Genomic DNA, 15630 nt, shown 5'->3' on the forward strand with positions numbered 1-15630 from the left:
GAATGACTCTCTCGGTATGAGACGTCGACATTGGAAATCTCATCTTTATCAATCTTATTTTTTTTTTCTATCTATTTTTTTCGCTGCCACTGTTTTGCATCCTCGTGTTTTCCCGTAGCCGCATTGGGTTACAAATGTCCGAAGTGGGCTGTAGCTGGAGCTGGAGCTCTAAAAACCCCTCTTTACCCGACTCGACCTAGAGGTGACAATCCGCAACCATCAAGTCCTTGTATTATTCAGTGGAGAATGCACACAAACTGTACCTAGTCGATCGCTTCTCCCTCGTACCGTCTATCATCACCTCATAACCTACCTCAGACCACTAAAATTCCTACTAAGAGCTTCCAGCTCAGATGTCTATTGGAGGATTTTCGTATGTAGCTGTTTCGGTCTTGAGCCCGTCAAAGCCGTCCATCCCTCAAGACAAGACCCAATGGGATCATCTGGAAATCTTAGACCTGATATGAGTTTCCTAAGGTAGTCAAGAGACGCCCATACCCAATCTGCTTTGACGAAGAGATAGTAAAAATACCGCAATTCTAATATGGTAGACATAACATATTGTGCATCCAATATGTACTTCATCCGACACCCGCTTAGGTATGAGTGGGTTCATTTTTCTCTTTACCTGTCATACATATCTTTTGTGTGCGCGTGTAGCGTAGCCACCCGTGTAGATGGGACGACGACTCTATCGATAACGAGCTTCACAAATTGTATCCACATGCACTTCAGCAGTTAGGCTTCAAACTAAGGTACATAGCAAAGCAGAGAAAGTTTTATCCCAATCTATTAAATGTATAAGTAATCCAAAATTCCTAAATAAAAATCATTTTTAACATGTTCCATAACGCCTCGCTTGCTTGCTAAGCTCTGCTTACTATTACCGAATGACTCACTCGCCGCATCGATATTTCAGATATCGCCCTGCCATTCTATCATGACTGGTCTCATGATGAGCCCAAAATACGGGCATATGCGTCCTCGACCTCACCAGCCAACTCCAGGAGTGATACAATCACAATCTGATGTGTCAAGTTGGGTAATCGATCGCGGTGAAGACCAATCCATTCGAGAGGTGGCGTTGCTTCACCCATGTCGCGGAGCTGTGGCGTTTCGATGATGGGCGGTTCCAAGGCCACATAGTCGTACTTTGACATCGGCACGTCGATTTCAGCTGTGATCTTTTGCTGCTCACCCTCCGTTTGTTCTGCTCCAGGCACTCCTGTGATCTTCACTGCCGTAAGGGGTATCTCCTTGCCCCAAACCTGCTCGAGTGCCTTTGCGTGATTCGCAAACATTCCGCGGATGTAGCTCACACGCGAGAAGTTCCATCCCACTTCCACTTTGCCTTCAAACGCACTCTTGAAGATGTAACTGATCTCGTTTGATCGTGGCTTCTGCCATGTCTCCATCACTGCTGATACTTGTGGAACATTGAGGATGGTACCCCCTCTTGACCCTGTTGCGCGTTGAACGACGTCCTCAACAGAAATCTCGCTCAGTGTCTTCGGTGCCTCAACGTTTCTAACACCGGCAAGACCGATACGAAGTTGACCCAGCGTCATTCTCAGGATGCTATGAATGCGACGTTGCTCCATACTGGCAGCAAAGCGAGCATACGCATTGAGGGCCTCCACCTTGAAAACTTGATGATCCGAAAATGTGCTGGGGAAAACGCCCAGGTTGAGTGCCTTGAGCGTAACGACAACGTCCGTGTCCAGAGAGATTGGTGATTTTGAGAGCGTGTCTTCCTCCTTCAGCTTTGGTGTTTGTTCCATTTGAGCGACGGTGCTTCGAGACGTCGACAAGGACCTCCTCTTCATAAACTTCTCGATCTCTTTCAGTGAGCTCTGGAAGCTCTCCTTCCTTTCTTGCACAAGCTTCTGAAAAGCCTGCCACAACGCAATGCCCTGGGCCGCTGTAGTTGTGGTTCCGAAAATCTGGACTGAGTCGCCATCGAATATTGCGACAAGTCTATCCCCACTACCATCCCGGCTCTCGCGCACGTTGTACATGAGAAACTCAAGGGAAGTGATATCAGCAACTAAGAAGGCCTGGTAGTCGAAAGCGGCCTTGACTCGGAAGGCGTTGAAGCTTATGGAAGCCTGGATCATAGGTGTCTCATTTAGGGCCTCCTCGCGTTTCGGCCATTGGATGGAGGTGCGCAGACGGAAGTCCTGCAGAGCCACGAAGCCACTCAGCCGACCAGTACAGTCAACACCAATTTTATCAAACCCTAGACAAAGATTTTGCTCCCAGTCCGACGTCTTCTTAGAAGATACCCAGAACTTTTTGATGGCAAAAGCTGATTTACCAATGGCTTGCCCAAGGTCAATAGTGACATCAAGGGCAGCAATTGAGATAGTCGCAGTCCATGGGAACGCCGCAGTGGCTGCGACTTGTTGATATCGCTGCACAAGATGTCCGCTTTGAGAAGTCTCTGGATTCATCTTCGCAACAGGAGCGGCAGTGGCAGAGCGCAACTCGCTGGGGTACCAGATCTCACGGAAGAGCAAAAAGTCTTGTGCCTGCTTAGCGTTGATAGACACGGCCATGGGACTCACGTTCAAGATTGCCGACACTCCGCTGGTTCCGCTTACATGCTTGCTGTTCATGAATGATAACGTGATGGAATCAAGCTCGAAACTTGCAGTTGATTCGCGCGAGTAGACATGCTGAACGGTAGCATGAAGTTTGGTGAAATCTCCGGAAATGGCAAAGAAGTTTCCTTGCTCAAGAGATCTAACAGTATTGACTGTGAAGTAGATATTGTCGAAGCATGCCGTTGCCGCAACACGAGCAATAGGTTGACAACTTAGAGAAAACTCTTGCCTGCAGATTCTTAGACCCAGGTTGAGCTTGAGGCGACCCAACACTGCACTTGGGTCCGCAGTGATGATATTATCACCTTCCCCAGACTTGTTAGGTGCTGGCTTGGAGTCATCCGGCATATTTGACTGATCAGTTTCCTCGTCGTCCTTGACAACCTGCTTCACGCTGGAAAGCATGTCCATAACGAGGGGTACAACAGACGGATACAGAATGTTGCTGGAAGCGTCAACCTTAATTTCGCCGTACAGTGATGGATCATCTTGGGCATCATCGCGGTACTCTATCTTCCAAGCCAAGCCGGGACTGCGAAGCACTGTCCCGCTTTCAGAATCCTCTGTGTTGAATTGGCCATATTTCCCAGCCAGTGATGGGCGTCCCAGAGTCTTTGTTGAATTGTTCAACGACCTCTTGCTGGCGATATAGACCACCGCACCGGCAAAGTCTGCATCAATAAGCAAGCTTTCGAGTCTCTTGTTGCCGAAGATACTTCGCTGTGGTTGCGGCTTAGGCACTTCATCTGTTTTCTTCTCTGTCGTGACTGCAGTATTCCACTGTGTTGATGCTTGCGCTACATTATTCAATGACAGCGTAATCGACTCGGCCAAGTGAGCGGCTGGTACAATGAATGCGGATGTTAATCGCAGGTCTAAAGATTCGCCGACAGCTTGGAATGCCATTCTTCGCGCAGACGCAGTTGACATGTAGGCAATATTGAATGTGATGACAGGCAGCAATGCCGAGTGAAGTGAGCGAACATTCATATCCTGGCCAAGGGGCACCATCTGAATCTGGAAGTTCTCGATGGACAATCGCGCTGATCGTTTGGTTCTTGTGCCAAATTCAAAAAGTTTGACCGACAAAACCAGATCCTCCTTGGTACTGGACTTGTCAGTAACATTGTCCGCAACGCTCCAACGGACACGAATGTTTCTCAGTTCGAATTGATATTGCACGGATGCGAGAACTGAGTCAATGATGTCAACCTCTTCTCGCTCATCATCGCCGTTGATCGTAATCTTGGGTTTTGACTGCCTCAGCTTTCTGAGATAATCCAATTCGCGCGAGGTATCAAGATCCTTGATCTTCTCACCCATGTAGCCCAGAACATCCACAACAGTCGAGATAGTTTCGGGGGCTAGATTGCAATCGAAGTCGTCACTCCTGAAGTTGAATGCCCAATCCTCCTTCCCGTCGTCAGTTAGAGTAGAGCTGGCAGAGACTTCTACTCCAACACCCAGATTTCCACAAGACCTCATAGAGTCCTCACGGCCTCTACGAATGTTTAGACCGATGTGGCTCAAGTTGAGATGGATTTCGGGATATTTAAGGATAGGGCCATGGGCTTCATGCCGGTTTGACGCATGTAAATGGGCTCTATCCAAAGAGAATAAGACTTGAGCCATCGGTTCGACTTCTGACTTCAGAGATGTCTTGGCAAAGACTTGCAGTCCGGCCAATGTCAGATGAACATTGTATACGACCTTCAGGTTTTGATGCTCTACTTGAATAGGCTTGGTCGGTGGTTTGGGAGATCCATTTCCATCCGCGCCAAAGATCTCAGAAAAACGGTCTTGAATCATCTTGGTTTGCTGCTGTAACTCTTGAACAGCGCTGGATATCTGAGGCCTGTTGAGTGCAGTGAGTAGACTGTAAACGGCAGACGCATCAAGTTGAACAATCTCCAGAGAGGACTGGACGTTGATTTGGTGCTCTGTCTGGCCCATCTGGCTAGTGATCCGGCCGTTGGTAGGAGGAATCTGAAGGAGAGAAATGCTTCGCGGCTGGTTCCTAACATTGATTTGCATCTCGTGAAAATTCTCTTTGACATCAAAATCGAAGATGATTTCCTTTCCAAAATTAGCTGCAGCCGCAGCCCGTGCCACAGTTCCGGTGATCTTATAAGTAAGAGACTGGAGAAACGGAATAGTGATGCTGTACTCGTCCAAGAACATAGCAAGATTAAATCTCACGCTTGATAGGCGATCTGATATTTTCTTTGGTCCATTTTGCGGTTTGGGCTTTGACATGCCAGAAAGATGGCTTTTAAAGCTATACAAGGTCTGGATCTCGTCACCGAGAAGGCGATCCAGAACTTCTATTAACCCAATGGGATCTTCCTTGACCGAAAAGGTAAGGCCTCGGCTGCCAGCGCTTGCTTTGATTGTATGGTTTGATTTATCGTCGGTGTTCTGAAGCTCATGAGATATAAAGATACTGGGATGTTTCAACTGCGTCATGCCCAATGAATGAGAGTTGCTATGAAGTGTCGAGGTGATGGCGTTGCAGTTGAGCATCAGACTCATGGCACTTGAGGAATCGTGACTGGACTGGTGAAGTAAAGACATTTTCAACCCATGACTCAATGTCCTGGCTTTGAGATTAATGGTCTCCAATTCAATCGCGCCCTTGGTCACCTCAACTACGACATGAACAGGCGGCCAAATAGCGGGATCGGACTTTGTTGGACCTTTGGGCTTCGGAATAACTGATACTGGTTGGGTCTGGGCTTGACTCTTACTGTATAGCTGCAGGACTTCTTCAGCCAACTCGCAGAGCTCCCAGTTCAGGTTGATCCCTGCCTCTGCGCAACAGATGTTTAGAGTTGTGAATGGAGCAGGGGATGCTTCGTGCGAGATCTCAGCCTCGTGCATCTGCTGATCAATTCGTGCAGCCAGACCAATGAAGCCGATCTTATTCTGCTTAGGCCCAGGGTCAAGTACTAGCTGGAGCTCAGCAAGTCTACAGGCACCAAGGAGAGGGAGGCGATCATCAGCGGTCATATCTGTTTCCTTGAGTCGTCCGAAAATATTGCTCAAGACGAGCGCACCTTTCAGGTCTTCCATATCCCACCCCCGCCACTTCTCCAACGCATCCACAACATATTCTACAGCACCAGCTGGTAAGTTGGGGGTAGTATTGAAGCATTGTTGGATAATCCGGGACTTGGATTGCGGATCCATGGCAGTCCATATCTGGCGGAGCCGCATGGCCAGTTTCCATGAGTCGTTTGTACGAATATGGTCGTCCGCAGATCGAAGTACAGCAGAAGGCCGGACCAAAAAGGAAGGATCGTTGATTGACTCGCCTTGTTTGAGAAGGATATAGGTAAAATACTTCTGACGGGTTTCGTGCTTCTCCATCGTTTCAGAAAAAACATGGCCAAGGCTAGAAGCAATTTTTCCCGTACGGTGAATGAGCGAGGCAAGATATTCGATCTTGCCTGAAGCCGTGCTTCCTACCACAGACCCGATGTCTGCATCGATGAATCTGACATCTTTCTCGCCAATTGATACAGTAACATCCTCGATCTGCGCCATTACTGCAGGTTGAGGCTCTTGATATGACGACCTACGCTCAGATGCAGAGACCTCTGCTGAACCCAAACGCAACTGAAGTGAGGTTCTCGAGTGACGCGTCTCGTCTTTGAAAGGATCGTCCCAATTAGCCGTCGTTCGGGCAATTAAAGCCACCTTCGACAGTGTCAGATCGTATTGATCTTGTTCCTCCTGTGCATAACCAGACGAGTCTTCGGAAGTCGAGTTGAGAAGTCTGAATGATGCGTTAGGTATTCGAATCATAAAATCTTTGATCTGGCCTTTGGCCTCTCGTTCTTTTTGCAGATCGAAAATCTTGGACATGGCATCAACCTGAAAACTGTCCAACAGGTCTTCAGGCTCGTTTGGCTGCAACGCATCAAGGAGAGAGGCTGCGTATCGCAAAGCTGATGGATTAACGAATGCCGACATTCCAGACGGGAACTCAACAATAGCACTAAGGTAGGGATGATCCTCGCCCAAGCCGTTGGGGTCGATATCATCCAAGCCTATGCTGATTGCATCAAAACCGTCATCTTCTTCGCCGTCTTCCGTATTCTGGATAGGAACCTCGCGTGTGCTTGGCCGCAGTCCATTCAGTGGGAACTGAGGGGAAACATATTGGCTGGAGAAGGCCACCGACGAGTGAGCAAGATCATCCTTGGCAGCGTAGTCATTGGCAGAACGATGCGATCCAAACGAGGCTCTGGATCGCAGAGACCGTCGGTTGTCTGCTGAAGAAGGCCTCGGCCCCTGATGGCCTTCCTGTTTGGATCTGGACCGGGTTCTATGCTGACTCTGTGCTAGTACAACGCTACCATTGCTGGATTCTGCAAGAGATAGAAATGACGATTTGTGACTCAAACCTCGCGATTGGCGCGAGGCTATTGTTCTACGCGATGCATCATCCATCTCGGCATCCAGGGCCACCGCTGGATGAGGAGGCGGAGGCGCGCATTGGGCTGGTGGATCTACAGCATCTGGGACAAACTCATCGAGAAACTCTGGCAAAAGAAGGAACTCGACTCGGTGTGTTCGCTGATCTTCCCTTTGTACCAATTCTTGCTGGACTCGTCTTTCCTCGCTAAACTTGAACTTACGTCCAATGACAGCAAGATGAACAGTCGTTCGAAAATGGGCATCTGTTTCGACCGGATGATGGTATCTTGCTTTTTGTCTCCCTGCTGATTCTGCGTTCACGCATGATACTTGGACGTTTGGCACGACAATATCAGCACGTTTAGAATAATGTGACCTAGCCCAGTCGTTGAAAGATATGTCGATACTGTCAGTTGACATAAGGAAAGCGGCCTCGTCGACATGTAACCAGACTTGTATCGATTGTACCACAACTCGGGCAAATGTGATGTCATAGAAGATGAGAGATGAGTATGGCACAAGAGCATTCTCAACGTCGTCAAAACAGAAGGCAAGGGCCCGGCCACCTTTTGCGATCGAGAGGAGAAACTCGCTTGTACACTCTCCAGTAATGCCACCCACAGCAACATCCCAGTTGCAGACGTAGGCTGGTTCAGATGGTGGGAGTCCAAATAGCTTATGGCCAAAAAGCCGCAAACCATCAATAAAAAGTTGGGTGTTGGATGATGACATGCCAGGAGAGTCCAGAGTGCCTTCGATACACCCCAGTGAGAGACTCACGGGACTAACCTCAACCTCAACCTCCATAAAGTAGTTAGTGAAGCGTAAGTCAACAGAAACACTAGCCAGCTCGCCCTCGACATAACGATCGGCAGAGTAGAGGTTAGTCGGCAACATGATCTTGAGATCCTCGATCCTGACACCGAGAATGACATCCATATCGTTGGACTTTTTAGGAGGTGGTTGTGTTACAACTTCCGCATCCGGGTTCTTCTTCTTGAGTTGAAGCTGATTTTGGTATTCATCCAGCGTTCTAAAGTGGACAAACTCTCCGAAATAATTGTCCTTGAGAAGAATAACATACCGGATTAAAAAGCCATAGAGATAGACGTAGGGTGATTGGCCACGGACGTTCAGTATCAGAGTATCAGTGTTTGTCGTCGCTGTTGTGGCATTGTAATTATAGCTTCCATCCACCACGAGGCCTTCAATATGGCCCAACTGCTTGGATGAGAGGAATGCGGCCTGCGTGTTCCACTGCGGAACTTGGAGTGCCATGTCCAACTGGTCAGCACGTACATCAAAAGGGATGGCGTTCTTGCTTGGTCGGAAGGAGTCGGCCGGGATACATGACTCAGCAGTCAAACAAGGACTGGAAAGAATTAGATACGTGTTGTCTTCAATAACAGTGGCTTTGTCGATGATGTTGGCCTCGTTGACATTGAGATAGACCTTTAATGAATGCAGGCTGAGGTTGAGGTGGTACTTGAAGGGCACATAAACCAGATAGTCGGCAGGCGGACCAGTTGTCCAGTCATCGACAAGATCTGTAATTAGGAAGATGTGGTCTCTCAGCATGAAAAGTTCCATCTTGGAGCTAGTGATTGTAAAATGCCAGTTTCTGAGAGAGTTCCAGGACAAAGGATTAGATAGATCGCACGATATCTGCTGAGGTCCAGATCGCCACAGCAAATCGTGATTGACACTGCTCCAGAGCTCCGACCCCGGTAAGTCAACATTGAGCTTGGTTGTGTAACCCGTAGAGCTGGCCAACATGTCCATAACGAACTTGATTGACGAGTTGGCGGGTATTTTCACTTCAAGCCAACCTGACGGCCGGGTTTGAGTCGCATCACTTTTGCTGTTCTTCTTCGTCCTGTTTCGCTGTTTTCGTTTGGTTGGAGGTTTGGCATGTCGCAAAGGAGGTTCTTTGCCACGCCAACGCCAGTTCTTGGATTCCTCCCTAATCGGTATTCTCAAGGTAACTGCATCATCCATTTCAATGAATAACTGGAACGTGGTGGCGACTCTCCAGTCACCCGGTTTTTGAGGTCTGGCTGGTGTGGCATCCTTACATAACGATGGAAAGAAAAATCGCTGTAGGTCTGCTCGCTGACGATCCGACCAAGGGCCATAGTTCATAGTGCCTCCCTTTATGGAAAAGGTCATTCCCCAAGCAGGAGGCTCATCCCCGTTGATGCTGATTGGGAATGGCTTTGTGCCTCCATGACGAGGGTGCTCCGGAACCTTGCCCACAGCGTCCCAGTAAACTGTAAGCACTGCTTCAGGGCTGTCTAGAATCGTTGTAACGGCTGCATACTCTACAGATGCCCAACGAGCCCTGTCGTCTCGGTCACGGTCGTCCAGATAGCGGGTCAAACCCTGCCATTGGTTGGCCCCGGGAACTTGGGACGTCGCTGTGGTCATGGCAGTCCGCGTATCACTTGAAAACGATTCGACAGAACGCCGCCAATACGGGACCAAGTTCCGTAGCGAGTTGACAGCCTTTCGACGGTGATGCCGGAACAATGACCACTTAGACACTGCTTCCTGATTGTGAGTGTTGTCACGATCTCGCATTGCACGTGCAACTTGATCCTCCTTAAAATCTTCGTTCTCCTTGATTTCAATTACTGGATGATGTAACTGAACCTTGAATGTTTGCCGATATGGATCAGGTGTGGTTGTCTCTGAGGCGTCTACTTCTACATCCAGCGAGTCAGTTTTGGCGATAAGGATGGCCTTCGTGTTTTCGTTGCCTATAACAGCGGCGGCCTTTTGGCATCGAATGTACACCGGAAATAACCGAAGCATGAAAGGTAGTTCGAGTTGCTCGTCCTTGGTGTTCTCGTCGTCGTCGATACTTCCGAAACCTGTTGCTGTACGTCGGAATATGTCCTTGGCTCGCTCAGTGAACTGCCGCTTCACATCTGCCCCTTTCTCGTCGCTAGCTGAAGAGCCCACCTCTTTCTTGCCCCCACGCAGCCGGATGTTGGCATCCTCCTTCTCTGATACTCCGCTCGAGTGAGGTTCCGGGTCACGGGTTTCGGTAAGTCCTGCCAATATGCCATCGTAGGCTGGGCTACGGTTGTACACAAACCATTCCAATCCGATCAGATCCACCTGGATACGGCATGGAAGTTCGGCGTTCTTGGTATCAGTCGTCGGCGTGGCATCTGTGGTGGGTGATTTAGATCGTCGGGCGTCGATTATGTTTGCATCTCGGACTCGTCGAAGCCAATATCGCCATGTTATATAGCCATGCTGGACCATGAATGTTTCGTTCTCGCCATGATAACGTAGACCCGTGAAGAAGATTCGCCCACCGAGAAGGGATATTTGTATAGCCTTGAAATCTATATAAATTCGATAGTGGTGCCATGTGTAGGCTCGAAGCGCGTAGGAAACGATTGATGCAAAGACTCGGTTGAGATAGAGGACGAAGAATATTGCTAGAAAGCAACACAATGCCATAAAAATAAGGAATTTACTGTCATATATTCGAGTCAGTCATGCATGAGGCATTCAGGTTCTGGATAGGAGCTTGTACTAGTTGAATTGAGGGTTGCGCTCGGCAGCCCTAGCTACAACAATCGCATTGTCGAGGCTTGAGGCGGTAATATTCATGTTGAAATGGACTCGACGGAGCTTATGAAACTCCACTGTAAGATATGAATACACGTCGCATTATAGTTTCGCGACTATGGGTTCGTAACAGTCAAGCTAAATAAAGAGGCATGTAGTACTCCGTGAGCGAAGCACCCATGATAAGTTGGGTTGTTGATGTTAAGGTCGATCAGGAGTAAGGTCATTCAATCTCGAAAGCTAACGAAAGGCAGTCGCGACAGTGGAGGACCGCGGTTGTTAAGTCAGGCAAGGTACCTAAGGTTAATGTGACCCAATTTACCGAAATACTCCCTGTCAAGAAGCGGATGCAGGGTTGCGGAGCCACTGTTAATACCTTCGCTCAGTGGTTGAGCTTAAGGCTAGCGCCTGCTCCCTCCCGCATCCATATCAGAGCTTCTATCTTGGCCAAGACCACCTAGCCAGCAGAGATGAGCATCACGATGCAGTCTTGAGCATTTCGCCATCCGTGTCGGGGACTAGTTGAAAGGAAGATCAGAAGTTATCTCGGGACAACTTCATCATCAAGCTATGTCATCATTATAGAAGAGTCCACAGGGGTTGTGAGATACCTGTAATTAATTATCAACATCAACCAGCTAGTCTCAATACGGGGCAGGTGTAAGGGCGCATGAACAATACGCCGCCCCGGAGCTATCATTCCTGAGACACCGTTACGTACCACATTCGAGGTAGCAACTACATCATCTGCCCCAGCAATACGGATATAGGTCAACACCAAGTCCCGTTCGCGACTCCGGTATATGGCTAAGCTACACTTGACTCTTGTAAAGGGTTAAAGACGTCGTCATCGGCGCAGTCTGAAGACTTTCGGCAACTTGTCATCCATATCTCCATCCTCCTGCTAGCGACCTTTCAAGCTCACCAGTCACCCTGCGCAGCCATCCAGTCATGTGCTAGGACATTCCAGCTATCGCTCGCCCAAACACTTCCAACTTCGACGAACTACACGCCTCTCTGTAGCAATGGGGGATCACATCGAATTCATGGCCGATGGCGGCACAGGCCAGAAACTTACATACGCCACTACGGTAGTTGCAGGCGTTGCATCTGTGGTTGCGACGATACTTTCAGTCATGTATGAACTCGTCACAAGGCTCGCAGTAATGCGCAAAGCTAACACGAACCCACAGCTCAATAATGTTGCAAGCCAAGAATTATCGCAAACCTCTTTTGCAAAGATACGTCGTCAGAATCCTTCTTATGGTGCCTATATATTCGATAGCGTCATGGACGAGCATGGTTTCCCTCAAAGCTGCCGCGTTCCTTGACCCGGTTCGCGATATCTACGAAGCTTTCACGATATACACATTCTTCCAGCTTCTCATTAATTATCTCGGCGGTGAACGATCTCTTATCATCATGACACACGGTCGAGCCCCGGTGCACCATTTGTGGCCGCTCAATCATGTGCTTCCCAAGGTTGACATCTCTGACCCTCACACGTTTTTATCCATCAAGCGCGGTATTCTTCAGTATGCTTGGCTGAAGCCTATCCTTGCCCTGTCGGCCATCATCATGAAAGCGACCGGCACCTATCAGGAAGGATATATTGGCCTCACTTCAGGCTACCTATGGAGTGGTATTATTTACAATATCAGTGTCACTGTCAGTTTGTACGCACTGGGTCTTTTCTGGGTCTGCATGAACCATGACCTGAAGCCATTCCGGCCTGTGCCCAAATTTCTATGCATCAAGCTCATCATCTTTGCTTCTTACTGGCAAGGCTTCTTTCTGTCGATTTTGGTCTTTCTTGGTGCAATCCCTGACGACGTTGAGGGGTATACGTCAGATAATCTTGCGGCGGCCATTCAGGACGCTCTTATTTGTGTAGAAATGCCTATCTTTGCCGTGGCTCATTGGTATGCCTTTTCATGGCACGACTTTGCAGACAACAGCATTTTATCCGCGCGCATGCCTCTACGACACGCTTTCAAAGACGCATTCGGCATAAGGGATCTTATTGAAGACTCCAAATTAACCTTCCGAGGAGACACGTACGGTTACAGGATCTTTGACTCTGGTGACAAAGTAATGGCACACGAAGATTCCAAATCTCGACTGGCGAGACTCAAGGAGGGCATGAGATATGAGCGAGGTGGAAAGGGGAAGTACTGGCTTCCTAAGCCGGGAGAAGTCAACTCCACTACGCCTCTCCTTCGAGGTAATGGTGAATCTAGCGACAATCGCCCTGACCAGATCAACGAAAACACCCATGGTACTTTCGAAGAACCAGAGGTCGATGCTGACGAAGACCGCCTGTATGAACAAGCACGACAGCTGGAGTATGGCGACTGGAATGTAAGTGATTATGCCCCTCAAACGCCCATCCATTCATCTAATTCGACCAGTATCCCGTAATCACGGCCAGTGAGCCGTTGAGAGAGCGGTATCGCTCTCCTGGGAGCTTTGGCGGCAGATCTGCCTACAACAGCCCGTCTGTGAGGTCGCCTGCGACGGAGTACCCACCTACTACCAAAGGCAAACAAAGGAGTAACATGCATGTTCCGGCACGTACCCCTCAAACGGAACCTCAAGCTGAGCCTGTTGTCCCTATTAAAAAGAAGAAGAAGCCCAAGAAGGTTGTCAAGCACGAGGAACCTAACACAAGCAAACTGGGCTTGGACAAAGGACCTGCTCCCGCTGAGGTCGGTGGGCATGACGGGCAGGTCAGTCCCGGAAACAGCGGGGCAAGGACATGGAACAATGATCATCATGAGTCCGAGCATCACTCAACCTCCAATTATCAGTCGAATTATGGAACCGATGAGGATGAGTTCAGAAATGTCTGGGGGAGAGATGAAGAATCTAGATAAGAATTGCTTTGCGTATACGAAATACCCTTAAGCCTGCTTGGGTTGAATCCAACTTGAAAGCATAGCATGGAGTTATGGTTGTCGGTGTACAACAATGTCTTTATAGTCAGTCACAACTACTCACAGCGTCGCTCGAATGAATACATGCCGTTTGTTACTTGGGAACTTTGGAGACTTCCGATCAAGCTACAAATGCTGCTTTTAACTACCCAGTTGAATTCCCTATGCATCCTCTATACCTCAACACCGCTTTCAATCAATCAATCAATCCAAAACCCCACCTTATGCCCAGGTCAAGCTGAACACCTCAGTACCATGTCTGGAGATACCTACCTCAGACTTTCCATCGGTACTCTTAACACTAGTAGGGATCTTCTCGCCCTTCCTCTCCAGGATGATCTTGTTACCAGAAGTATCGGGCAACTTGTAGAAGCGTCGCCCGTTACGGCTGAAGAAGTTCTCAAGCTTCTCCTGGGTAACGTCCGCCTCGGAGATGACGCCACGCTCAATGGCTTCTTCGAGGCCAAGAAGGACGAGCTGCACAACGTAGGGCTGAGTGAAAACACCCGCAGGTGCTTTGCCTTGCTCGGCAGATGTCTTGGACTGCAATGGGTGGGGAGCGCTATCGCTTCCACTGTAACTTTGTCAGTACACGCAAGGGATCTCTTGGTAGAGAGAAGGCTCACAAGAAGAACTTGGTGTTGCCGCTGACGACTGCCTTGATCAAGGCGTCTCTGTCAGTGGGCTTTTTAGGAATGGGCTTGCAGAAAGCGAAAGGGTCGCAGCAAGCCTCGTGGGAAGTAAGGTAGAGGTGGTGAGCGGTAATAGTCGCTACATAAATTGTTAGAGGAAACCCGGTCGTACTGTTAGGACTACAGGATCATACCGCCGACAGTAGGGCCACAGGCCTTGACGGCCTCCACAGCAGCAGCAGTAGTGCAATGCTCAAGCTGAACAACGATGTCAGCATTGGTCTATATAATCACAACGGAGGCATACATACCACAATGCGCAGCTGAGGGAATCGATCGTGAAGTTGCTTCAGAGTGGGGAGGAAAGCCTCTTCCAAGGTGGTATCAGCTGGTGCCAGAGACTCGAGGACTTCTCCGTGGATGTTCAAGACTGGGCAGATCCCGAATGTTAGCACCATCAGTCCGGATGTTTTCGTAAATCACTTACCAATGCCGTGCTTCTCCATGGCAGCAAACGTGTCATAGAATGCTGTGATGTCAGAAACACCACTCTCGGAGTTGGTGGTGACACCTGGAAAGTGTAAGCATTTTACAATCAGCTTCTGAGCAATCAGAACATACCCTGAGGGTACAATTTGACACCAGTGACGCCAGCTTCGGCAGCTTGAGCGATCACTTCAGGAGTAACTGAAGGATGAAGCTTTTGGGAGTGAGAACGAGCTTAAGTATAGGGTGGGAATAGATGAAACTGACATAAAGAGACATGAGAAAGTTGACATCCTGAGTGATGGCAGTCAACTTGGACTTGTACTCGAGAACCTTGAATAACTTTTGTCAAAATCGATCTGTTCGAATGGTTGTTTGGGTGATTCGAGAGTTCATACCTGTTCTACAGAAGTGAGGGGAGGCAGCTGTGTAAGGCAGTTAGTGGTTCAGTACCTTTATTTCAAGCCGCTATCCTCCCATATACACATATTTCACAGGCAAAGACATACAAGATTAGGCATACTATTATATTTCATTAGCCTTTGAATACAGAACCTTTTCTATAGAGTCCATACACAAATACCGTATCAACTCCACCCTGGCGAACAGTCGGGACTACCAAGTCCATCAACTCGCCCTGACGCAAATGAACGTGCATATCAGCCGCAGCTGGCAGTTCAAGACGCTGAATGTTCTTCATCTTGTTCAAGTTTTGAGGCGTAATGGTGAAAAAGTTTCAGGGGATTTGTCAATGGTAGCAGCAAAGTGAGCCCTGTAATAGACGCCTTAAAGATGGATCATCAACCGAAGCGCGGGGTGCAACTTTTTTTTCTGCCCCGCCATCCGTCTCAGCAGATGGGATAACGAACTCAGGCGTCGGAGAATTTCTACCAATCAGAATTAACCTTTCTCTACACAGGTTAGGTTTCGGATAAACCACAAGTCCGATCTCACAGGCGGTGT

The 15630-nt window shown here is 48.7% G+C and overlaps 3 protein-coding genes across 3 annotated transcripts; 1 reads left to right on the forward strand and 2 right to left on the reverse strand.

Annotated features, from left to right (window-relative positions):
- Window positions 1-782: 782 nt before the first annotated feature.
- B0J16DRAFT_329812 (uncharacterized protein) lies at window positions 783-10518 on the reverse strand. Its single transcript, XM_046126363.1, has one exon. It carries the CDS (start codon window positions 10500-10502, stop codon window positions 951-953), a length of 9552 nt encoding a protein of 3183 aa, XP_045989730.1. The 5' UTR covers window positions 10503-10518; the 3' UTR covers window positions 783-950.
- A 1120-nt stretch (window positions 10519-11638) lies between these two features.
- On the forward strand, window positions 11639-13489 carry B0J16DRAFT_378533 (organic solute transporter Ostalpha-domain-containing protein; the record flags this gene model as incomplete). The annotated part of the gene is made up of 3 exons (XM_046130927.1): window positions 11639-11751; window positions 11807-12974; window positions 13025-13489. 3 exons carry the CDS (start codon window positions 11639-11641, stop codon window positions 13487-13489), a joined length of 1746 nt encoding a protein of 581 aa, XP_045989731.1.
- On the reverse strand, window positions 13295-15367 carry B0J16DRAFT_391800 (uncharacterized protein; the record flags this gene model as incomplete). The annotated part of the gene is made up of 10 exons (XM_046131953.1): window positions 13295-14123; window positions 14176-14320; window positions 14376-14439; window positions 14493-14611; window positions 14669-14752; window positions 14803-14881; window positions 14935-15000; window positions 15066-15092; window positions 15177-15189; window positions 15243-15367. 10 exons carry the CDS (start codon window positions 15365-15367, stop codon window positions 13772-13774), a joined length of 1074 nt encoding a protein of 357 aa, XP_045989732.1. The 3' UTR covers window positions 13295-13771.
- Between the last annotated feature and the right edge of the window lie 263 nt (window positions 15368-15630).

Source organism: Fusarium flagelliforme, assembly GCF_020744385.1.
Source record: "Fusarium flagelliforme strain FIESC 12 MPI-CAGE-AA-0113 chromosome Unknown B0J16scaffold_1, whole genome shotgun sequence".
NCBI classification, from domain to species: domain Eukaryota; kingdom Fungi; phylum Ascomycota; class Sordariomycetes; order Hypocreales; family Nectriaceae; genus Fusarium; species Fusarium flagelliforme.